Source organism: Pygocentrus nattereri, chromosome 12 (assembly GCF_015220715.1).
Source record: "Pygocentrus nattereri isolate fPygNat1 chromosome 12, fPygNat1.pri, whole genome shotgun sequence".
NCBI lineage: Eukaryota > Metazoa > Chordata > Actinopteri > Characiformes > Serrasalmidae > Pygocentrus > Pygocentrus nattereri.
The window spans coordinates 30,897,867-30,923,672 of record NC_051222.1 but is presented as its reverse complement, the minus strand read 5'-3'; the positions used below and the strand labels follow the sequence as shown (position 1 = coordinate 30,923,672).

The 25,806-nt window shown below is 42.9% G+C and overlaps 1 protein-coding gene and 1 long non-coding RNA gene across 4 annotated transcripts in view; one reads left to right on the top strand and one right to left on the bottom strand.

Moving 5' to 3' along the window:
* pkd1a (polycystic kidney disease 1a) overlaps positions 1-23,110 on the top strand; it is a 181,800-nt gene extending 158,690 nt beyond the window's left edge. For 2 of the 3 annotated variants that reach the window (XM_017723917.2, XM_017723916.2), the window contains 16 exons: positions 992-1,108; positions 1,444-1,493; positions 1,723-1,907; positions 2,768-2,840; positions 2,969-3,084; positions 4,284-4,486; positions 4,804-4,998; positions 8,516-8,655; positions 8,999-9,129; positions 10,323-10,443; positions 11,061-11,186; positions 11,695-11,869; positions 14,575-14,862; positions 16,254-16,388; positions 18,768-19,091; positions 19,470-23,110. In XM_017723917.2, coding sequence (XP_017579406.2) covers positions 992-1,108; positions 1,444-1,493; positions 1,723-1,907; positions 2,768-2,840; positions 2,969-3,084; positions 4,284-4,486; positions 4,804-4,998; positions 8,516-8,655; positions 8,999-9,129; positions 10,323-10,443; positions 11,061-11,186; positions 11,695-11,869; positions 14,575-14,862; positions 16,254-16,388; positions 18,768-19,091; positions 19,470-20,621 — 3,531 coding nt within the window. In that variant the 3' untranslated portion in view covers positions 20,622-23,110. The remainder of the gene's footprint in view (positions 1-991; positions 1,109-1,443; positions 1,494-1,722; positions 1,908-2,767; positions 2,841-2,968; positions 3,085-4,283; positions 4,487-4,803; positions 4,999-8,515; positions 8,656-8,998; positions 9,130-10,322; positions 10,444-11,060; positions 11,187-11,694; positions 11,870-14,574; positions 14,863-16,253; positions 16,389-18,767; positions 19,092-19,469) is intronic. The other variant, XM_037543202.1, reaches the window with a different exon arrangement.
* On the bottom strand, positions 2,071-2,966 carry LOC119264617. The gene is made up of 3 exons (XR_005131153.1): positions 2,766-2,966; positions 2,410-2,472; positions 2,071-2,182 (listed from the first exon to the last, which is right to left on the bottom strand). It is a non-coding gene; the product is annotated as an uncharacterized LOC119264617 (long non-coding RNA).
* Positions 23,111-25,806: the final 2,696 nt, after the last annotated feature.

Here is a 25,806-nt window from a genome sequence, read left to right as displayed (position 1 = left end):
AGACGAACATTTGGAGACAAATGGACTGATTTGCATTCATAAGCAGCGCAGGTGGTTTCCTGCTGCGTTACATCTGCAACGAGAGACTGTCAAACACTGAAAAGTTGTGAAGATGTCAGCTTCTCATTCCTCCTTAAATGGTGCCGCAGTTACATTCGGTGCCTCAGGCATCATTTAAGGTGGAACGGGAGAATTCCAAAGAGAATAAAAACAAAAAAAGCCCCTGGCAAATGAGAAGCGTCTTCATCCTTGTGAAACGGTCGAATGTTGAGAGACATTGTATGAGAAATTGTTCTATTTTTGAGGGGAGGAAAGCGGCTATAGCTGAAGCTTAAAGCCCAGCAAAGTATGTCTATGTTTTCGTTTATGTTTTTAAGCCTATACTAGGACATTCGCACATACAGAGACATATTGGACATTAATTGTTGTGGCTCCGAAGATGGTTTGATTTTTGTTGAACAGACAGAATGGCTCTTGTTAGCCTTTGGGTTGCGACTCATGACCTAACCTGGCTTTTAATACAGACACTGCCAGTCGGGTTTCTCGACAATAGCTCATCCGCTGCTATACGGTTTGTGTTGGTCATCCTCTGTTCCTTCATCAGTGGATGGGCGCGGGACGACAGGACACTGTTGGCTGGATGTTTTTGGTTGGTGGACTGTTCTCAGTCCAGCAGTGACACTGAGGTGTTTAAAGACTAAGATAAAATAGACGATGAGTGTAGAAACAAGGAGATGGTCAGAATGTTATGCCTGATCAGTGTGTGGGTGGGTGTGTGGGTGGGTGTGTGTGTGTGTCTTCGAGTAGTAATATATACTATATATGTTATATGTAAGGAAGTGTCTATATGTGATATAACTCAGAAGTGTGTATATATATATATATATCATATCATATCATTACATGTACGGTACATGTGTTCCATATGTAATGTGTGTGTGTGTGTGTGTGTGTGTGTGTGTGTGTGTGTGTGTGTGTGTGTGTGTGTCAGGTGTCAGTAGAACAGCTGCCTCCACAGGTAGATCAAGAGTCTTTGGAAATCGATGACTTTCTGGACAACTCAATGACCGGAAGCTCCTTCCTCATCTTCAACGGAATCCCCACTGAGGTACTGTGAGATCAGAACCTCCAGCCAGGATCGTACCATCATAAGAAAAGAGAGAAAAAAGCACCGAGGATCCGATTTCATTACTGACTGAATGCAGATGATTATCAGTGAAACACCTCGAAATTATAATATTATAAAATAATAAACTGAAACCTTTTTTATTATTTATTTTCTTGTCTTTTCTTTCTTCTGTCTTTCTTTTCTGACTTGTTTACTTTTTTTCTTCTCTTTCTTACTTTCTTTTACTTTTTGCTTTCCTTTTTCTCTTTCTTTTCTTTATTTCTTTCTTGCTTTCTTTTTTCTGACTTTTTTACTTCTTTCTTTCTTTCTTGTAGACGTACTCAGAGGAGACCAACATTGACTTGCCTACTCCCTCCTCTAAAAGGTGAGCCTTTTGTTTCCATGTTGACAGCTGTGGTGATTGACCGGTATTAGTGCTGATGAAAGAAAGAAGGACTGACATTATAATCGTTATATATATATTTATTATATATATGCGTGTGTAACAGTTAATTAAAGTAAACAGTTAATCAGTCAATTCGGATGCATACATCCTCTCTCTTGTTCTACTTCTTTTCTCTCCATCCTCTGTTTCTTGCCGTGTCTCTACACAGGTGGTCGGATGCCGACTGGCCGGATGTGCTGACTGAGCCGTCAGTGGAAATGACGGCAGGGTTTCCACCTCGGCTGAAAAGAGGTCAGGGCAGCCGACACCTCGGAGTGGACATGACCTTTAACCCCGAGGAGGAGGAGACTGTGGGGGGACACGATCACAGGAACAAATACTTCACCTCTTCAGGTAGAGCTGAGAATTCAAGTCAAGACAAAGATTCTTTAGTCAAGTGACCCTTATTAGTCCCACAACGGGGAAATTTCACCTCCACATTTTAACCCATCCGTGCAGTGAAACACCACATACACACTAGTGAACACACACATAAGGGGGCAGTGAGCACACTTGCCTGGAGTGGTGGGCAGCCCTTCCCACAGCACCCAGGGAACAGTTGGGGATTTGGTGTCTTGCTCAAGGGCACATCAGTCATGTACTGTCAGCTGGAAAAATCCGGTGCGAGGCTTCATGAGCGAAAGTGGCAAGGAGAAAAGAGCAAGAGGAAGAAACCTTGAGAGGATCCAACACTCGAAAACCTTCATTAGTCAACTCCAGATAACAAACAATGACAGCTGAGAATGAGATCTGATCATTAGTATAACATACAGAAAAAGCAGGAGTAGCAACGTCTATGATTTAAATATAGCAGCATCATCAGGAGGGTCAGTTCATGCTGGTGAGGTTTTCATACCATTGTACAGCAGGAAGCTCCATGGTTGTCAGTAGGTCCAGAAAGCTGATGAGCAGTGGGCACCTGATCAGGGCAGATGAAGCAACAGCATCAGACACACAGGATGGGCAGCTGTTCAGCTCAGCAAAAAGACACACAGGCAGTTGATTCTGTTAACAGATTGATTACAGAAGTGTTAAGAGAGTGAAACAGAAACTCTGGCAGGCCAGACAACTAAACATCAGATTACTGACAAAATCTGATTTTCTGTAGTTATCAGATTATAACGTGCTTGTAAACACACTCATTGTTTACAAACTGAACGAACAGTTAAATATTTGTTTGTGTTTTCTGGTTGGTTACTTGATGCGACTCACAGATGAGGATCTAATCAAACGGATCCTGGCGGATGGTCAGCTGCTCTCCCAGACAGACAGTGACATGGGCGACCTGTGAGTGTCATCACTTCTCCATAATTTAATCTCTCACGCTTCCGTCTCTTTCTCTGCTGTCCTCACCTCGCCTCGCCTCCTCTCTCCCTGCTCTGTATGCAGTTTGTAATCTGTATTTGGTGTTGCAGGTCCAGTATCTTTGGCGATAAGACGGAGGTGATTCTGCTGCAGAAGATGAGCGAGCCTGTTCCCCCTGCAGCTCTGCGCAGAGATCCACCTAAAACCGCATTCACCTCACGCACAGGTACACATACACGCAGGCGACTACATCTACATACAGCAGAGTAATGTAATAAACCCAAATTATACTAATCCCATGATAAAAACACAACCTGCAGAAATAATCCCAGATATTAATCTCATATTGTGAAACAAACTGCAGAAATAATCCCAGATATTAATCTCATATTGTGAAACAAACTGTAGAAATAATCCCAGATATTAATCTCATATTGTGAAACAAACTGTAGAAATAATCCCTGGTTATATTAATCCCATGATAAAAAACAAACTGCAAAATTATCCCAGATTATAGAAAACTCATACTATAAAATAAGCTGTAAGAATAACTTCAGGTTATAGTAATCATGTGCTATACAGCAGATCATAAAACTAAATCCAGATTATATTAATCCCTTGGTATAAAACAAACCGTAATAACCCCATATTATTAATCCCGTGCTGTAAAACAAAAAAATATTATATTAATCCTGTGCCATAAAATGTAAGAAATAATCCTGTATAAATTCCATCATATCCTTGCTTTTTTCCCTTATGTGTGTGGGCTCTAGAAGAATCATTTTCTTTTATTTTGGGGCCCAAATGGTACTACATGGGTTCAGCTCTGAACATCACAGCAGGTAAAATAAGAGAAAAATGTTTTTTGCAGCAGTGTTGACTGTTGACTTCTCAACTAAATGCTAATGAGCGCACCGGACTGCATTCACTTACAGCTGTGCTATTGAATATTTGGCCATATGTGAGCAGCTGAATGTATTGCATATGGAACTTTTTCTTGGGTGTGACGGCTGTGTGTAAACTGAGTGGGCACCTCCTTCTCTATAATTTATAGCACGATTCCTTATCCTGTGGGAATCGGTCATTACAGACATTACAGACCTCCCCATGTCAGTCTAATCCTATCCCACTAGTCATTTAGTTGCTCTTTACATTGTATTTAAATTTCATGATGATTGGATCAAAGCAAATGGCTCAGAATCACTTGGAAAGACATCTAGTTCTGTTGACTTACATTAAAAGGACAGTGTTTTTTGCTTCTCCTGTAAAGCTGTCGTTTTGGAGGTACGAGGTTTTGTTTCGACAACAGCAATATATTATTGAAATTAAGAAAATAAGGCATCGTATTATGAGTGCTCCTCAATCTCTCTCTCTCTCTCGCTCTCTCTCTCGCTCTCGCTCTCGCTCTCGCTCTCGCTCTCTCAGTAGTGACCGATGTGTGTAAGCCGAGGCCGTTTCCTCCTTTGTGTGGATTGGCTGCTTTCTGGGGCAGCTGGGTGGGGTTAATCCTGTCCAGCAGCCTGTCCATCTGGCTGGGGCGGAGCTTCAATGAGGGCGTGGCTCTGATGTGGTTGATCTCCTGCATCAGCAGCTTCCTGATGTCATTCTGTATACTGGAGCCTTTGAAGGTGCACACACACACACACACACACACACACGACTAGAGGAACTGTTTTACATAGTAGTGGAATATAGACAAACTGTACACCAATGTTTTTTAATGTTTGAGAATTTGATTTAGTACATAAGTAACCTTATAATTTATACTGTGTTGAATAATATTGTAAAATATAATAAAATGTTACAATTCTATTCATTTTATTTGATTACAATGTTCCAAAATGCATGAAATTGAATCACCACCATCTGATCGATGCTCTTAGGTGCCTGAAACTACCCTTAGACAGCACACTAATGCTCTGGACCTTTGTGAATCTGTGTGTAGGTGCTGCTGGAGGGTGTGTATTTTGGGCTGTTGGTGGGCCGTTTGAGGCCAGAGGAAGGCGATGTGTTGGTGGATTGCCCGCGAGTGGAGCGAGTGGTCCAGCGAGTTCCGAGAGTGAGACCACCGCAGGGCTTCGCTCTGAACCAGGCTAGAGAGGAAGCCCGCAAAATCCACCTGCTGCACAGTATGCTTAAGGTACACATCACTCTTTCACAACCACATCCACAAACCTCAAGTCCAAAGAAATTGGAACAGTATGTGAAATGTTTGACAGTACGAACAGTATTCATTACAAATCCGATGCAACACATCATCTACTTAATAATTGTTGGGGGACTAAAGACAACAATTGATTCAGTTTTGGAAGCAAAACTTTTTTTGCCGTTCTTCAGGTATTCACAGCTGTATGGAGGCTTCTTTGCCTTTTTTGTGCTTCATAATGCTCCACTTGTTTTATGGGAGACTAGACTGCAGGCCAGTCTCTCTGATTACACATCCATGCTGGTGTAACATGCTTTCATGTGTTTTCATGTTGAAATAAGCATGAACATCTACACTATATTTCCAAAAGTATTCACTCACCCATCCAAATCATTGAATTCAGGTGTTCCAATCACTTCCATGGCCACAGGTGTATAAAGCCGAGCCCCTAGGCCTGCAGACTGCTTCTATAGACATTAGTGAAAGAATGGGTCGCTCTCAGGAGTTCAGTGAATTCCAGCGTGGTGCCGTGATCGGACGCCACCTGTGCAAGTCCAGTCGTGAAACTTCCTCACTACTAAATATTCCACAGTCAACTGTCAGTGGGATTATAACAAGGTGGAAGCGATTGGGAACGACAGCAACTCAGTCATGAAGTGGTCGGCCACGTAAAATGAGTGTGGTCAGCGGATGCTGAGGGGCATAGTGCGCAGAGGTCACCAACTCTCTGCTGAGTCAGTCGCTACAGACCTCCAAACTTCATATGGCCTTCAAATCAGCTCAAGAACAGAGTAGAGAGCTTCATGGAATGAGTTTCCATGGCCGAGCGGCTGCATCCAAGCCTTACATCACCAAGCGCAATGCAAAGCGTTGAATGCAGTGGTGTAAAGCGCCGCCACTGGACTCTAGAGCAGTGGAGACGTGTTCTCTGGAGTGATGATTCACACTTCTCCATCTGGCAATCCAATGGATGAGTCTGGGTTTGGCAGTTGCCAGGAGACGGTACTTATCTGACTGCATTGGGCCAAGTGTAAAGTTTGGTGGAGGGGGGATTATGGTGTGGGGTTGTTTTCAGAAGTTGGGCTCGGCCCCTTAGTTCCAGTGAAAGGAGCTCTTAATGCTTCAGCACCAAGAGATTTTGGACAATTTCATGCTCCCAACTTTGTGGGAACAGTTTGGGGACGGCCCCTTCCTGTTCCAACATGACTGTGCATCAGTGCACAAAGCAGGTCCATAAAGACATGGATGAGCGACTTTGGTTTGGAAGAACTTGAGTGGCCTGCATCTCAACCCCATAGAACACCTTTGGGATGAATTAGAGCGGAGACTGTGAGCCAGGCCTTCTCGTCCAACATCAGTGTCTGACCTCACAAATGCGCTTCTGGAAGAACGGTCAAAAATTCCCATAAACACACTCGTAAACCGTGTGGAAAGCCTTCCCAGAAGAGTTGAAGCTGTTATATGACATCATATTAAACCCTATGGGTTAAGAATGGGATCTCACTCAAGTTCCATGTGGAAGCACTCTGAGTTTCAACTTCTGAATGCAGCGATGAAGCTCTTCATGCCGCTTTGTTTACTAAAATTGTGAGTAGCCCAGTGTCACTTCTATGTGGAGCAAAGGATATCTTATTAGCAGCTGAAGACCTTCAACCAGTTTGTACTCTCTAAAATCAAGCTGATGTATTGAGGTCAGAGCTGTGAGTGAAAGCTCTCAGACATTCAGCTCCTGATTGAGGCAGTGCCTGTTTTTTGACAAGGATCTTTGTCATAGATATTATGACAAATATTTTACATTTTCACGTTGTTTATTTGCGTCACATTCAGTTCATAAACACACAATCGCTGGAAGAATCTTCACAGAGGAGCATTTCTGTCATTTCTGCATTCTGCACCATAAGCAGCCCTCACTGTTTAAAATAGCAGCCTAGATTCTAGTTTGTTCGCTGATCTTGTGAACACTGTTTTGGGATGGGAGCTGTCTGAGGTTACAGTGTAAAATCACCTGCTGATTTGAAAATTACTCTTCACTCAAAGCTTTTCTCAGACACACTCTCAGAGCACATCCCATCTGTTCAATTATTCGGCTGTCCCACATGTAGCTACAGAGTGGGTAGAGGAACAAAAGGAGGAGAAAAATGAAGAGCTTAGCAGTTGTGGAAGACAGCAGTGCATGTCTGAGTGATGGGAGTAGGGAAATGAGAAAGTAATGAGACTCAGTTGAGATGATGCTGCAGTTTTTTTTGGTTTTTTTTGCTTTAGTGACCTGTAAGTGGAAGGATTGGACAGCTTGTTAGTTTTCAGTGGTAATTCATTGGTCAGGAGTTTTGTTTATTTGGATATTTTGTTTATCTTTTGTATTTCGTTATTGTTTTTTTTTATCAGTACTTTCTAGCCAGGGTCATGGGTCCTTAAAATCAATATGAACAGAAAATCACAATGTCTTAATGTGCTGACATCCAATAAGTTACTTGTTACTATGCAGTTTATACAGTTACTGTACACTGATTATTGTTTACAGGCTCTCTCATTGGTTTAAATCCTTTGTATGGTCCAGTGGGTAAGTGTTGCGAAGATTTGGCCTTTCTTGTGGAGTCCCTCAGGGTTCAGTTTTAGGGCCTTTGCTTTATAGTTTATAGTTTATATATATTATATTGTTTATAGTTGATGAAATGGTAGGGCAAATAGATGGATGAATGTGTGGAGGAATAGGTGAGCAGTCTGAGGGAGAAACGTGTGTATGTATGGATGGATAGAAAGTAGAGTGAAAGGGAAGGATGAATAGATGGATGAGTGAATGGAAAAATGTTTTATGGCTGGATTAATGGGAGGGTGAGTCAGTCAAATGGATGGGTGGGTAGATGGTTCAGTGAATGGATGGATGGTTAGAAAAACATGGATTTCTGGGTGGATGGAGAAATAGATGTGTGGATGAGTGAATGAATGGATGATATGTATATAATAAAAAAGGATGGTTGAATGGATGGGAAAATGGACTGATGAATGAATACTAAGTTATTGTACTTAATTGAAACTTGCCAGGTTGCTTTTACCACCACTTTAACAGAAGACCGTATTCATGAGAGCTTGTATATGACAATTTGGTAGAAATCGCAATGAAGGAGTAAAATGTGTTTTGATAATGGAATATTTCATCGAATGCAGTGTTTCAGTGGTGGATCTTGTGGTAATAGATGATGTTCATCGAATGCAGTGTTTCAGTGGTGGATCTTGTGGTAGTAGATGATGTTCATCGAATGCAGTGTTTCAGTGGTGGATCTTGTGGTAATAGATGATGTTCATCGAATGCAGTGTTTCAGTGGTGGATCTTGTGGTAGTAGATGATGTTCATCGAATGCAGTGTTTCAGTGGTGGATCTTGTGGTAGTAGATGATGTTCATCGAATGCAGTGTTTCAGTGATGGATCTTGTAGTAGATGATGTTCATCATTGAATGCATTGTTTCCGTGGTGGATCTTGTACTAGTAGATGTCTTTTTGTTATGTCTGCAGGGTTTCCTGGTCTACATGCTGTTCCTGCTGGTGGTCCTGCTTCTGAACTACACCGACTCGGCCAAAGACGCTCACAGACTGAGACTGCACACTCAGCTGGGGAGCTACCTACAGACACAGCGCTTCAGCAACATCAGCAGGTAACGATTGTCATAGCACAGTGGTTGGATTTATTGATTTATTCCTCCTAGCTCATTGAAATAATTGCAGAACTCTACAATATTCAGGATGGCTGCTCAAGACTATGTGGCACACCTGATTTACCATAATGAAGTTTTAATTAGTTAAACCAGGCACTGGATGATAACTACAAGTAACACTGTGCCTGCTTGAGGAGAGGTTTTCAAATATTTATACACATTGACTTGAAACCATTATTTATTGTATTAATGTTATTATAAATACATGTATGTATTATTAATGTTTTATCCCACAGATACCTGCACACTCTGACCCCTGTCTCTGATCTGATCTTGTGTCTAGGCGTGAGGCAGTATGGGAGTGGCTCTCTGATTCCCTGCTGCCGCAGTTACTGGACGGCCCCGCCCTCATGGAGGAGACGGGCAGCATGCTGCTGGGGAAGCCCCGCCTCCGACAGATCAGATCACAACCAGGTGACACTAATAGAAGAAAAGAAAGAAGTAACGATAGAACGAGGGACATGGATGACAATGGAAAAGAAAGACTTTCAGGATTTTGGTTTGGAATGTGAAGAAAGTTAATGGAGTTGGAGTTGATACTTGGGTTTTAAGGAAAAACTTTGCTTAGTTTTGGTTTATTCAAACTTGTTTCATGAATGTATAAGTAAGTTTAAATCTAATTGTAAAAAACAGATCAAGATTTGAATTAACAATTAACAGATTTCCAAGTACTTTTGAGCTGATTCTTTTACAGATCTGTTGATCTTGTTGGCACTTTTCTTTGATAAAATAGATTAAGATTAGATTAATCTATTGTGGGCAGCCCCATCCGCAGCGCCCAGGGAGCAGTTGGGGGTTAGGCGTCTTGCTCAAGGACACCTCAATCATGTGCTGTCGGCTCTGGGGATCGAACCTGCGACCTTCCGGTCATGAGGCTGGATCCCTAACCTCCAGCCCACGACTGCCCCAATATAGGGAGATTCACTCGAAAGAGGCCCCGAATATTCTTTAATAACTCTTGCTAGAACAAAGGAATCTGAGTGAAACACTGTGCAATGTGCTCCTCAGTAAAAGGAGCTTCGAACAAGCTGGGATGCCCCTGCATTGGAGCAATGAGGTAAGTGCCAGACAGCCACCACAACATTTAACATCCGTTTGCAACTTCTGGGTGCAGACCCCCGTACCCCTTCATGTGCCTGGCAGAACACGGAGATCTCATTCAGCATCGCATGTAATGCAATTCATTACACACATTACACATACGTCAAGGTATGTAGTGTATATTTTTTTGGTTCGGAGTACTTCATCCTAACAGGAGTTACAACAGAATATTCGGGGCCTCTTTCGAGTGAATCTCCCGGTATTTATTTTATTTATTTAAACAGTTTCATGCAAAAGTTTGGACACACTGGCCAGTTATGTTGTGTTGTTTTCCTGCAGCATTTAAAAAACAATAAAATGTTCTTACAAATGGTTGGGCAGATCAAGAACTATGATTAGGAATTGTCAACAGAAGCAAAGACCAAGAAAACTCTCACAGTCTGTATGTGACCAGCCTTAGAAAGTAAAATTGAGTTCTGCTCATAAACAGATGCATATGAATATGTTGTACCTTTATTTGTGTGACATCACATGACTATTGACCGCTGCCTCCCTCTCTCTGTCAGTCTGCCCCACTAATGGCAGATTCCCTGCGTCGTCCTGGTTTGGGTGTGGCTCAGGTGCGTGGGTGGAGTCAGCGTCTGCCCTCGCTCTGAACTGGAGTCGCAGTGTGTCTCCGAGAAACGGGTGAGGGCAAACACACTCAGTCACACTCACAGTAACAGGTGCACACATCCACCATAAGACTAAATATTAGGGCTGTAAAAATGCATCGTGAGGCTTCAGATTCAATAAGCATGGTAGTAATTTAGTATGTTTAGTGATTATATAACTATAAATATATATAACCATATATTAATTATGTAGTAAATAGTAATTATACTATTATAGTGTTATTATAGTATATCATAATATTTATTGTAAAGTATGCACTCATTTTTTGGGTTGTAAACTTCTAATGGCCAAATTTTACTTTGAAATTTTAAACGTAACAATCCAAATAAAGCTACAGTCGTGTGCAGAAGTTTGTGCACCTCTGGTCAAATGATGGAATTGGACCAGGGATGTTCAGACTTCATACAACTGCAGTAATACTTTTTCAGCATTTATTTCTGTACAGTTTCTGTTTATTTGCTGAGTTTAACATTTTGGGGGGAAAAAATAAAACATTGTCAAAATTGTCACTTTTTTTTTTTTGCACAGGCCACATTTTATGTTTTTCCCCCAATATGTCAGCAATCAGCAAATAAACAGTAACCCTGCTTTTTAGCGGAAGTGTTTAACTGCTGATGTTTGTTTTGTAGAGTGTGGCATTGGGGTCAGGCATCTGTGTACGACAGTGGAGGATTCGTGCAGGAGATCAGCAGAACGTTGGAAGAATCTAGAACCCTCATAAAGCAAATCGACACACACCAGTGGCTGGATCCACTGTGAGTATCCCGCAGGAGGGAGAGAGAGAACAGGAAGAGAGAGAGATAAAGTGTGAGAGGAAGAGGAGAGAGACAGACAGAGAAAAGGAGAATGGAAAAGAAAAAGAAAAGGAAAGAGGAAAAGGAGAAAAAAGGACAGAAAGAGGAAAGGAGAGAGAGTGCTGGAGGTTTGAGACGCTGTTACAGAGGTGACTGGTTCACTGAGCGCACTGTATTGATCTCAGTGCTGGAAGATAATAACATGAACACTATCAGGAAAGCTGCTCTCATTCCGAGATACAGTTAACAGTTTCTTCTGTACTTAAGTGCATGAAGTGTAAAAAGCTTTTAGAAGAATGTTCTTCAGAATTAAAGAGCAAATGAGATGCATCACTGAGGCTGTGTAATGCTCGTGATCAGTAATATTCACAGTGACGCACTGGGTGCATTCTGAAAGCAGCCGAAATTCCACTGATGTGTGATGAGTGATTAATTGGTCCTACTTCCCTCTGACTCTGTGTGTTTACAGGACGAGAGCTCTGTTTGTTGAGTTTTCTCTCTATAACACAAACGTAGACCTGCTGGCTGTCTTCTCTTTACTGCTGGAGTTCCCTGTCTCTGAGCGCGCTCAGTCCAGCCTGGACCTGAAAACCTGCAGCCTGCACGTGCTCAGCCACGGCCTGGATCTGTCACTGTTTCTCACGGTAACGTAAACAGTTATAACCTCTCACTGTTTCTCACGGTCACTCAGACAGTTATAACCTCTCACTGTTTCTCACGGTCACTCAGACAGTTATAACCTCTCACTGTTTCGCACGGTCACTCAGACAGTTATAACCTCTCACTGTTTCTCACGGTCACTCAGACAGTTATAACCTCTCACTGTTTCGCACGGTCACTCAGACAGTTATAACCTCTCACTGTTTCTCACGGTCACTCAGACAGTTATAACCTCTCACTGTTTCTCACGGTCACTCAGACAGTTATAACCTCTCACTGTTTCTCGCGGTCACGCAAACAGTTATAACCTCTCACTGTTTCTCACGGTCACTCAGACAGTTATAACCTCTCACTGTTTCTCACGGTCACTCAGACAGTTATAACCTCTCACTGTTTCTCGCGGTCACTCAGACAGTTGTAACCTCTCACTGTTTCTCACGGTCACTCAGACAGTTGTAACCTCTCACTGTTTCTCACGGTCACTCAAGACAGTTATAAACTCTCACTGGTTCTCACGGTAACACAGACAGTTATAACCTCTCACCGTTTCTCACGGTCACTCAGACAGTTATAACCTCTCACCGTTTCTCACGGTCACTCAGACAGTTATAACCTCTCACTGTTTCTCGCGGTCACTCAGACAGTTATAACCTCTCACTGTTTCTCGCGGTCACTCAGACAGTTATAACCTCTCACTGTTTCTCGCGGTCACTCAGACAGTTATAACCTCTCACTGTTTCTCACGGTCACTCAGACAGTTGTAACCTCTCACTGTTTCTCACGGTCACTCAGACAGTAATAACCTCTCACTGGTTCTCACGGTAACACAGACAGTAATAACCTCTCACTGTTTCTCACGGTAACGCAAACAGTTATAACCTCTCACTGTTTCTCACGGTCACTCAAACAGTTATAACCTCTCACCGTTTCTCACGGTCACTCAGACAGTTATAACCTCTCACCGTTTCTCGCGGTCACTCAGACAGTTATAACCTCTCACTGTTTCTCACGGTCACTCAGACAGTTATAACCTCTCACTGTTTCTCACGGTCACTCAGACAGTAATAACCTCTCACTGTTTCTCACGGTAACGCAAACAGTTATAACCTCTCACTGTTTCTCACGGTCACTCAGACAGTTATAACCTCTCACTGGTTCTCACGGTCACTCAGACAGTTATAACCTCTCACTGGTTCTCACGGTCACTCAGACAGTAATAACCTCTCACTGTTTCTCACGGTAACGCAAACAGTTATAACCTCTCACTGTTTCTCACGGTCACTCAGACAGTTGTAACCTCTCACTGTTTCTCACGGTCACTCAGACAGTTATAACCTCTCACTGGTTCTCACAGTAACACAGACAGTTATAACCTCTCACTGGTTCTCACGGTAACACAGACAGTAATAACCTCTCACTGTTTCTCACGGTCACTCAGACAGTTATAACCTCTCACTGTTTCTCGCGGTCACTCAGACAGTTATAACCTCTCACTGGTTCTCACGGTCACTCAGACAGTTATAACCTCTCACTGGTTCTCACGGTCACTCAGACAGGTAAAACTTTTTACTACTTCTCAGGGTAGCTCAGACAGTTATAACCTCTCACCGTTTCTCACGGTCACTCAGACAGTTATAACCTCTCACTGGTTCTCACGGTCACTCAAGACAGTTATAACCTCTCACTGGTTCTCACGGTAACACAGACAGTTATAACCTCTCACCGTTTCTCACGGTCACTCAGACAGTTATAACCTCTCACTGGTTCTCACGGTCACTCAGACAGTTATAACCTCTCACTGTTTCTCACAGTAATTCAGACAGGTAAAACTTCTCACTGTTTCTTAGGTAACTCAGTTATAACCTTTCACTGTTTCTTAGGTAACTCGGTTATAACCTCTCACTGTTTCTCACAGTCACTCAGACAGTTATAACCTCTCACTGTTTCTCACGGTCACTCAGACAGGTAAAACTTTTTACTACTTCTCAGGGTAGCTCAGACAGTTATAACCTCTCACTGTTTCTCACGGTAATTCAGACAATCATAACCTCTCAGTGTTTCTTAAAGGAACTCAGACAGTTATAACCAGGTGTAGATTGATTGTTTAGTTTGCTGTTACCACACTCCTCTTTAATCATTTGCTATGACTGATTCTTAATGTTTTATCATTTTCTCTCATCAAATGACGTCCCCTAGTTTGTTAGAAGCTGCGTGAAATATTTGGATGGACTGAATTCAAGGTGCAAAATATAGCGGGTCCGGGATCCCCTGAATGTCAAAATCAAAATTCCCTGAAAATGTACTTGAAGTTAGGCTGTCCATTAGGAAACAATAGACACAAATTAAGGGAAAAGTCATTATTTAGCCTGCTAAATAACATATTATAACATATTTGTAAATCTGAAAACTTGAGATTGATGGAAAAAGAGAGATGTGTAAGATCTCACTTGATGTGTGGAAGACCACACTACCAAACTAGAACAGCATTTCCAAAAGAATTGTTAATCCAAGCATTTTGTTGCTAATATTAGCGTTACTATGGCAAGTGAGTTAGCAGCCAGCCAACACCAGAGTAGGAGTAGTCAGCCAACATGGTTCCCCAAAAAACCAGGAGCTATTTCACACACTGACTGTGTGAAACAAATGAAGCTTGAAAATAATGTCTTTCTCTCTGTCTTCTCCCTCTTAGCTCCTCCTGATGATCTTGACTGTTTATTTCTTGGTGCGTGAGATCGTGGCCTTGCGGCGGCAGGGGTGGAGCTATTTCCTGCGTGTGTGGAACATGGCAGGAGTGTGCACTCTGCTGCTGGCAACTGCAGTCTCCGCCCTCCATATCAGTCGCTCCACCCTCGCTGCCCGCCTGTGGGCCTCATTCCTACAGCACCGGGATTCCTTCACAGACTTTTTCCCGCTGGCCCAGCAGAGCCAGGTCCTGACCCAGCTGAGCACCACTCTGCTCTTTCTGCTGGTGCTGAAGGTGAGAAGCATCACCTACACACTACGGGCGAGCAGTTGAACTGTTTTAGGTAGTTCCATTTACAGCTCTGCCTAGAGCGTAACATGGTGTACACCACACATCTCAAAATCATTTGGAATTTACTGTATTTTTTAACCTCCTCTATAACCATGTGTTTTGATAACTACTCACCTAAATACACACTGCATGTTCTGAATGAACATTTAAGAAAATAAACACTAAGATGAGTTGAAATAGCCATATACTCAAATAACTAGTTCTGTTGACTCATGCCTTTCTAAAGAGCTGTTTAACAGATTGTTTGCAGTGGCAAACCATAAGCACTAGACCTTCAGTTCAATCAAAAACGAGGAAACAGTCCTCTATGATACATTTCTGGCTCCTCTGTAGGATTCTTTTCAGTTTTACAGTGACTCTTTCAGTAAAGACACCTGTCTTAGAGCTGCTGCTGTTTTCCATTTCTTCTGAATTCTGACAAATACGAGGCTGTGGCTTATATTCAATCAATTAATCACTCAACCTTTATTGAACCTCGAAGAACACTGAGGGTGACCCTCATTTATGGTGTTGCCGAGCTGATACAGGAAAAAGGGATTGATAATGTGAAAGAACATAAAATAAAACAATGAAACATTAATAATAAAATTACAGAAAAACAGTATCAAGTACAAAACAAATGACAATGTGAAAGTTAATCAAATCAAAATATAAATAAAAAGGTGGATATGATCGATAAAAGGAAATTAAAATGAATTAAAATGACTGAAATTAATTGTAGAATAATCATAAATCAAAAAAGAATAAGAATATAATTAATAAAAAATAAATAAATGGGGAAAAAATAAGAAACTAAAATAATTAAAAAGATAAAATCAAGGGAAACCGCTGCAGGCAGACTGGAGGTGGTTAGAAAATAGAAGTGGAACATGACTGATTCACACTTTTTTCAGACCTTTTCCAGACCTTGACATTTTTTTATCCCGACATTGCCCCACCTACTGTAAATCAAAACATAGAAAAAGTCCTGACCAATGAGGGAGCTTGACTGTGTCTGCCTAGATACCAGCAAGATAAAATTCCTGATTGTATAGTTTAACACAGTTTAATCCTTTTATCTCCAACCAAAACTTAAAAATGAAACGAGTATTACTACAGTATTTAGTGTTTGAATATAGCAGACAGTGAGTATATTAAATAGAAATGAACTGCTATTATATTAGACAACTAGAGTGTCTCTGTATCTGCATTTATTCATAATTATGACAACAGCAGAACTAAAACTGAATCAAATGAGTTCAACTTATTTTTCTTTCTTTTTCCTTTTCTTCTACTCTTATTCCCACTTCTTCTCATGCTCCTTTTGGCTCTACCCTTCTTCTCTCTCTCTTTAGGCATCTCATCAGCTGCGGTTTCTGCGGGAGTGGGCAGTGTTTGGCCGGACGTTAAGGAGGTCAGTGTGGGAGCTGCTCAGTGCTGCATTGGCTCTGCTAGTTCTGCTGCTGGCCTACTCACACACAGGACACCTGGTAAGCACATGTGCTCTCAGAGCTGGAGGCTTTGTATTCTAACTTGTAAACTCCTCTGCATTTCACTAGTCTTCCTTCTCATTTTCATAACGTCCGTTTTGACATTTGCGAATGAAACCAAACCAGAGTGGAATCTGCTGTGAAAGCCTGAGAGCTGAGCAGGTAAAGATCAACAACTGTGTGAAGGAAGGTTCTCAATGCCCTGTATTTTATATGTACTTAAATTAATACCATAATACTGTATTTTGTCTCTTATAGATTTGTATGTAAATGTAATGACAACCGGTTGAGTTACAGATGTTCCCCCACCAGCATTATAGGTGAAGATCCAGGGCTGTTATGGATGCACAAATGCTTAATGCAGAGGCACTGATAATTATGGCCAGCTTTTTTTTTTGTTTGTTTTTTTTTAAGATAAAATAATTACAAAAATACAAAAGCAGAAGCCTCAACAACTAAATGTAACAAAATTTTTCAGGCGACCAAATTTCAGTTTTTCAAAGAAATCTGCAGGGATGTTTTTCCACACCTCCAAAGTTCAGTCTTAGAAACTGCTTTGCATTTTGTGTTTCCTTGTGATTAAGTAATCCTAAACAAACACATTCAGTGACTTTGAGGTCTGGATTTTTATTTGTCCCTCTCAAAAATGAAAGGTCTTGCAGGTTGGTCTTAACCTCCTTATGCAAGCGGATTATCTTATTTCTAATCTCCTTAGAAATATTTTCTGAAAATGATACTTTTTCAATGATTTGACTGAAAATTAAATAAATAAAGATTGGTTTCTAATTTATATGAAATACTTTTCTCCACAACATGAAATGCTCAACTTTATCAAGGGTACCAACAACTATTGACGCAAGATTAACAAAAGTCCAGAGTACACTGATCCAACTAGCATCAAGTCCTGCAGGTTTGAATTCAGTCTCTATTGAACAGTTACCTTGGCCCAGTATGTTATATAACATCAACAGTGTTTTCAAACACAAGCAACTCGGAGAGCTGTATATATTCGTGTGATTTGAAGAGTTTTTAGAGGTGTTAAAACTTCACTTTTCATTCCATTGACAGAATGGAATGAAAGTTCAAAGTCCAAAGTCATGTTAAAGTAGTTTTTGTTATGTTCATTCCTCATATGTACAACAGATTTGACGTAGTATTTGCCTGGTTTGCACTGTTACATGAGACATGGACCACTATTACACAATACTAGGGGTAATTCTAAGAATAAAAGTGCTATACTGCGCATTATAACACAAACGCTGTACAATAAATATCAACAGTTGATATTTGATCTCAAATATACCGAGACCAACATGCCCTTTTAGATCTTTGTGGCCTAAAACCCTTCGCAAACCTTGTCCACACAAACACCATGATGTCATCCATCCATCCATCCATTTTCTAAGCCGCTTCTCCGTCAGGGTCGCGGGGGGGTGCTGGAGCCCAGCAGTCGCCATGATGTCATGTTAGAGTGAATAACGACACAGCAAGTAATGTAACTAACGTTAGCTAAGCTGTGGGTTAGCAAACTGACGCTACACTTGCAGCTGTGATGCTAACCAGCTGCTATCACAAACATTCGCAAACAGGACAAAACAACACTGACCAATCAATTCTTTGAAAAAGCAAAAATTAGTTAATGTTCCCCAACTGTCGAGCAGGAGCGACCTCCTCTTCCGTTTTCATGCATTTCAACTGTCAATGAAGCTTCTTGTTCAAATTTTCCTGTTCCAACTTTAAAGGTGCAGCAGCTAGACTACATTCCAGCGCCTCAGCTTCTTGATCAAAATTTCCCATTCCACCTTAAATTGTGCACGTTTGCTGTGTGGGCAGTCACTGTCTGTGGAGGGCAAAACAAAACGTGAATAGGGCCGACGTTTCCACAGGGTGGGACTAACGTGCATGTGTGGCCATCCCAGCCATGAAAAAAAGATCAGAGAAGCTCAGATTCCACACATACACAGAGGGAACTTCATTCTCTGCTCAGGATGCCGTTACACCACTGTGTCTTTACATAGAAAATAGTTTTTTTTTGTTTGCTGCTATAATAATGTGTGCTATAATGTTGAATATACAACCCTTAAAGTGACAGTTTGGGGAGATAAAGTAGATCATTCTGAATCACAAGTTGAGATGGTGTAGAAATTGTCCTATTTTCTCTCTGACTCATTAAAGTGCCTGATGTGAATTACCACTCTGCAGCTTGCATCATCTCAAAGGGAACAGGTCTACTTAAGTAGTCAAGGTCAAGCTATTACCTCCAGTGGCTTACACCCACTCTTCTGCTTTTTATCCTCTGCTGTCATTGTGTTTAGAACACCTAATTAACCATTTGAATAGAAGTATTGATATTGAAAACCTTACTTTCCCTCTCTCTAGCTTTTCCACTCCATCCTAGAAGGCTATGGAACAGTTACCTCCACCTGCCTGTCATTGCTGGGCTCTGGAAGCCGTGGTCTCTTGTCCTGGAGACCTGGCGAAGGCTCCTCCTCCTCCTGCTCCGCTACCTGTTTCGTGTTTCACATTAGCTTTGCAGTGCTGCGTCTTATCTTGCTGTGGCTGGTGACCTCAGTGTTGCTAAGGAATTATCACAGAGTGAGGGCGGAGCTGTACCAGCCAGCAGTGGACCTGCAGGATTATGAGATGGTGGAGCTGTTCCTACGACGTCTAAAGATGTGGATGGGCCTCAGTCGCACTAAAGAGGTGTGTATATGGTTTCCACAACTGCTTGCTTCAAGTTACTACTGGCTGTTCTTTACATGACGTCAGTTCAAATTTAGGACCCTGAAGGTGGAATATTTCTTATGACAGGAATAAGGCTACACAATATTACGATCACCAAAAACAGGTGGAGGAAGTGGATGGAAGAGTTGATCAGAATGCACTTAGTTTTGGATAAATTCTTACCCTCACTTATCTGATTATTTTTATCTACTTGAATCTGAAAGTTTTCCCATTAAATCCATCTTGGATAAGTTTACTTCTCAAAAAGCCCTAACCATTGAAGTACCTGCCCAGAACCAGAGTTGTTTTGTATTCAACATAAACTGACCATTTGGTGTTTTGCACCTACCTCCACAGTTCCGACACAAGGTGCGCTTCGAGGGAATGGAGCTACCGCCATCCCGCTCCTCATCCACCAGCGATTGTAAGTCCTTGTGCCTGCCTCCTCTGGACACACCTGAGGCTCCCCCAACCCCTGACAGTGTGGACTGCGGTTCTGAGGCTTCCTGGCGCCCAGCGTCCAGCAGCCCCTGCAGCCTGGTTGAGGCTCCTGGGCTTGGGTTGGGCCTCAGTTTAGGCCTGGGGGTGGTGGTAGGAGGTCAAACCTGGAGAGAACGGGCAGAAGCTGAGGCAACCCTTCGAAGGGTCCTGCCAGCCTTTGATGCTTTGCTGCTGCAGCTGGACAGGGTTACCCAAGCCACGGAAGAACTGTATCGCACCGAATGCCGGCTAGAGAAAGTCCAAAGGAAGAGCCGGGGGCATACCAGTGGAAGTCTGGACTCTGCAGGACAGAGGAAACACAGCAGTGGACACAAGGGGTCCCAGACAAAAGGGCACAGGCAGTCTCACAAAGAAAGGAACAAAAGCCCCCACAAAGCTGAAAGGCGAACCTCTGACAAGGTTTGCAAAAATGACAAAAGTTCTCACAAAACTGATAAAGCCCCCCGCAAGGGAGATACTCTGGCACCATGTCCTCAACAAGACTTTCTGCCAAAGGATGCAAATCCCCAAAGGATTGACATGGGTCCTCATAAAGCACAAGCAAGTTCTGACATGGAAGCACATGTCACAAAAAATTCTAACAAGGACCAGAAGCTGGATTTAGGTCCCATCAAGGTAGAAGAAAGTGCCATCAAGGCAGAAGCAAATGTAGGCATGGTGGATTCAACAGCCCACAACAGTCCTCCTACGTCGGTCTCGAACATCATAAAAGATTCGGAAACTGCTGGCTGTGCCAGCAAACCAATGCCCCCTCCAACACCAATACCCACTCCAAATAGTGCCCTTTCTTCTACCCCAGGGTCAGCTATTGCAACCCCAGTCCCAATCCCTCGTGCCCTTGAATGGTTCCCACTTAGCAATAGTGAGGAACTTCCCTCCAGCCTCTTCCATCATCCAGCACACACTACCACTATGCCCACACGCAAACGCAAGCACAAACCCCCACCACTGAAAAACAAGGTCCATCCTAACACAGACAGGCCTATCTCAGGACATCCCAAACCTTGAGGACCCAAGGATTCCATTTGCTGGTACATTGGAAAGAAGATCATGTAAGATTGAAATCAGGTGATTAAGACAGTAAAATTGTGACTATTGGTAGCATAGCTGAGGGTTTGCTCTCATCTGTTGTTGAAAGGGAGGATACTGGTGACAGCAGGTTTTGTTACCAGCTCCTTATGGAAAACTGAAAATGTTGGAACTACTTTCTTTACCATAATGTACGTGATTTAAAAAAAATATCCCAGTCAATCCCAGAGCATTTGCGATTTTGGCTTGCAAGACTGGGATATAAACAGTACACAGTTAGCAAAGAGGTGCTGGTCACCCTTTTGATTTTACCTGCAACAAATTCTGCTACCCTCATATCCCTCCCCTTAAATCCTACCCTTTGAATGACCTCAGTCCAGCCCCTTGACCCTGGAGGTCAAATGGGTTAAAACTGACAAGAGCACAATTTGTGCTGTCGTTGCAGCAAAATGAACTCACAGAAGTGGCAGGAAGAGACATCATGAGACCGTAGTGCAAGTCTGCTATATAGTGATGATGTCTTACAGTATTTGAGTTGTGTCGAGTTATGTATTATGTGAGTAATGTTTTGTGATGTTTTGATTAATATTTTTTGATGTATCAAAGAAGGAAGCTATTGCAAGGTAATGGGTGCAAGTTTGGCCCATCGGTGCGGTCTATTCAGAAGCTGAAATATCATGTGCACACACACACGCACACACACACACATACACATACATACACATATAGACTAACATATCAGCATTAAGCAAATAGGTCTATGCTTGTACTTATGCATAATGCATGCCTCTTATAATACAGGCACACACATGCAATTTCTACACACAAATATGTCTGTAAAGGCTATCAGGGTGCTAAAATATCAGCAAGCCTTCACTGTTCAAAATGGTCCTTTTACTGACCCGTCCATGCACTGCCAACAAGTGAGTCCTTGCTTTGCAACTGTTGCTAGGTTGGACACACTTCACACAACGTTAGCCAAATACTATTCAGCCTAATGAGAAATTGTAGTGAACATGGCTGAGACTCACTACATACCATTGGCTTTCCAGTTTAAAATACTAGACTACTGAGCTGAACTGCCTTGTGGCTAATCAAAACAAGATGGGTTGGAAATGGCAACTAAGAGTCACACTTTATTTTAGGTGTTATTACACTCGAGCTGTTTTCTCGTCTTGCTCTGCGAATTCACATTTGGTCAAGTGTGAAAGCTGTTTTTCGAGCCTAGGAGTGGTCCAGAGAACCGATCGCTGGTCATCCTGAAATTGGGGGTCTGGGGTTCGCTTCCAGTGTACTTTCGAACTCCTGTGCAGCCTGCTGCGCATGTGGAAGCTATCCACTCCCGGCGCCGCATGTGGGGTTACCTGATTGGTTGATTTTGTAACATTACTGCTTCGGTTTAAAGTGTTTGGTTTCATTATGGCAGGAAAGGATTGTCAAAAACAAACTGCACTGCTTGAATGTTTGTACACAAAAAAACGTATAAAAAGCAGCAAGCGGATGCAAACCTACTTACAGAGAAGTGACGTAAGGAATTGCGCAGTTGATCCATGGTTTGGATAAAATCCTTGTGTTTGAAAGCAAACCAGCGATAAAGAGATCTTCCTCCAAACGAGGCCAAAATCAGTCCTGGTATGCTGGCAAACGTCCTTAATGTTAGTGTCAGGTTAGGGTTTAGGTTTTTGGGTTGAAGTCAAGTTTAGGATTTAAGTTTCGTGTTGAAGTTTTGGTTTAGGGCTGAAAGTTAGGTTTGAGTTCAGGGAAGATTTAAGACAGTCTGATACATTCAACTTAAAGTTGAGTTACTTTTACATTAACAGCATTTAGCAGACGCTCTTATCCAGAGCCACTTAAAAACGTGTTTTGCTGTTGCTCAGGGGAAATATCTTTGCTAGTTACACAAATAAATTAGTGCTCATTTAAGTGCTGTATAACGAGACATGTCTTCAGTCTACGTTTGAAGACCCTGAGAGACTCTGCTCTTTGGACAGTCAGTAGGAGTTCTTTCCACCACCCGGGTGCCAGTACAGAGGCCTGATGGCCGTATAGGAAGACCAGCCAAGAGCAAGTTACAGAAGTCAAGCCTTGAGATGACAAGAGACTGAACTACCACCTGGGTGGCCTCTTGCATTTATGTAGTTGAAGGTTTATTAAAGAGAAGTTGACCATTTCCAAAGCCTTCATGACAACACTAGCATGATTAAATAACTACAGCCGATCTATCATGACAGTGTGACCTCACTTGCATAGAAACACTGGCCCAGTCCCATTTCTTCTTTTTACCCCTATCCCTTGTATTCGAGTGTCATCCTAACCCCTTGGACCCGAGTTACAGGGCAGTGTTTGAAATCTTCTCTATGAAATGGGACCCTCAAATAAACAGAGCATCACTTCATTAACAGCTACTAGCGCTGCTCTGTGGGCGACCCTGCCCGTCTGCAGTGACCACAGAGGAGGGGAAAGTTCAGCTCCTCACTGCTGGGCTTTAGTTACATTTAGGGATCATAAGCCTTCAAAGAGGGGGGCATTTATTTATTATCACCCACCACTAATTCTTTGGTGGTACGTAGCTGAAGTCAGATATTCACCAGGTTTCTTGTTCGCATTTTCCTGTTCCACCTTAAATGGTGCAGCAGTTACATTCGGGCACTTCAGGCCTCAGAACTGCTGGTCGCTGCAATAGTAGACGCAAGCATGCAAAGCAGAGGGCTGAGTGGTGGGGCGAGGGGTGAAATGGGATTGGGCCTTTATCTGAAAGAGCACGCGGGCTGTTCGGGCTGAACTGAGTTCCAGTAACAGGTTGACTGAGGGGCAGGTTGGAAGGGTTTTATGCTAACGTTCTGTAAAGGTTCTCAAGCCTGGCAACAGTTGCTACAAAGCAGTGCATTTGTGGGCGGAGCATGGACAGATTCCTGAACTCCTTCATTTCAAGTCCATTCCAGAGTTGCAGAGCTGTAGGAAACGTAAAAGACTTGAGTCAGAGAGTCAGAGAGAGGGGGAGAGAGAGGAGTGAGAGGAGTGAGAGAGAGAGAGAGAGGAGTGAGAGAGAGGGAGGGAGGGTGGGAGGGAGTGAGAGGAGAGAGGGGGTGAGAGAGAGAGAGAGAGAGAGTGAGGAATGAGTGAGAGAGTGTGAGGAGTGAGTGAGAGAGGGAGAGGGAGAGAGAGAGATGAACAAGTGAGCGAGAAGAAAGGCCCGAGTTAGAGAAGATCTGGAATGAAAAACGAGAGGACGACGGAGGAGAAGAGGGGGGGGGGGGTAATGAAGTGGTAGCTGATGAAAGAAGGATGAATCTCGCAAAAGGACCAATCTCACTTTCCTCTGTTCGCGTCACGAGTCGCTACTATCAGGAAGACATTATAAGGCGTTATTAATTGTAATAACTGTTACTTTGGAGATGTTTTGTTTTATTTAAAGAAGCACTTTGTGTTGATGTCTGTGAGACTGAGCTGAGAGCGTGAATGTGAGCTGTCGGGGTTTTTTCTCCTCTTTTCTTTTCTTCGAGAAGTAAAATAAGCTTGGTACGAGAACCGGCTTCGCGGCGGCTTCGCGGACATTACTCTGTATAGACCTGCCCGAGCTTGCGGCCCAGTTAAGCGCCCAGAGATTTTATTTGAACTATAAAAGGTGTTTCTTTTATACGTAGCACTTTATTTCAGCGTTCCGCTTTTACGCTATGCCATATTTAAGACGTCGCGTGTAACGACGATTGTTTCCCCCCGTTCCTCTGCTAGAACCTCTATGTAGAACTGTCCGCGTGGAGTCAGGAACCCGACCTGGCGAGCGTTGATTGGGCGCTGCGAGGCGTTTGCGCAGCGTTTCCTGGACAGTAGTAATAATGACCCGTAAACGTGTTTACCATGGTGATGCTCAGGGACCCTTGAAAGAACCCAAGCCAGGATGGTTTTGTAAAGTGTTTAACGTTTCTATGTTCGTTTGTCTCCTACAGGACGCGTGAAGGTCTCAGTGCAAACAGTATTAGTGTTTTTTTTTTAGATGGCTTTAAAAAAATAATAAACAAACCAAAGCAGAATCCGACGGTGGTTGGTTAGTGTAGTGGGTAACACCTCTGCCTTCTACACTGTAGACTGGGGTCCAATCCCCACCTGGGCAAGTACCCTACACTATACCAATAAGAGTCCCTGGGCAAGACTCCCAACACCACCCTGGCCTACCTGTGTAAAAATGATCAAACTGTAAGTCGCTCTGGAGAAGAGCGTCTGCCAAAATGCCAGAGATGATTCAGGAGAAGAGCAGAAGTTCAGACCTTCCTCGTTGGCGTTTTCCGCCCGGTCCGGTGGTCTTCGAGTCTTTAAGCAGTGCCTGTTCGTACATGTCGATGTGCCCCGATGTAAAGACTGCTGAACGTCCCTCTTTCCCCCGATCGCTCTACAGCACTCAGACCTGCACCGACCGCATAAACTCGCGTCGCTCAAGGAGCTTTACTGGACGCAGTGGCGTTAAAACGCGTTTGCTGGCCTGTTTCGCGAACCGTACGTGCGTCTTTGAGGTTGTGTGTTGGATAAACTGAGATTTGTTGTAAAAAAAATAATAAAAATGAAGAATAAAAGATGAAAATCCACACGTGCCAAAGCCGGTTTGCATGCTGAGAAACATTTCTGCATTAACTGAAGGTCATTGTGTTTGTGACGGTGTCTTTCTGTGCTTCATGTTATCGTGCCGCTGTATTTTACGTCTGTAGCACTTCGCCTAAAAATGCTTTTGCACTTGACAAAGTCAAATAAAACGTTTGACAGCTGAGCGCTTCTGTTTTCATTCGAGCCGTGTCTGAATAAACGCGTTAAAACGCAGCAGCTGTGAGGTTCTGGCGCCTCCTTTGTTCACCGGCTTTCCATCAAACCACCGCATCACATATGAACCTCAGAAGAGCTGTGGAGCTTCACTGACGTCTGGTTCCCATCACCACCACTGTAAAGACACCCGGGTTCCTCAGAGCGGAGCCCCTCTGACTTCACAGCTCACGGGCTGGATTAGGCCCTAAAACCATGTTCACCATTAACGTCTAAACAAGACTGGCTCATTAAAACAGCAAAGAAATAAAGTTACGAACCAAACATTCCTGCCGTTGCAACATTTTATTCAAACACAGACGAGCAGAAACATCTGTTTACAAAGGATTTAGTGTTGATTCGATCCTTCAGCCAT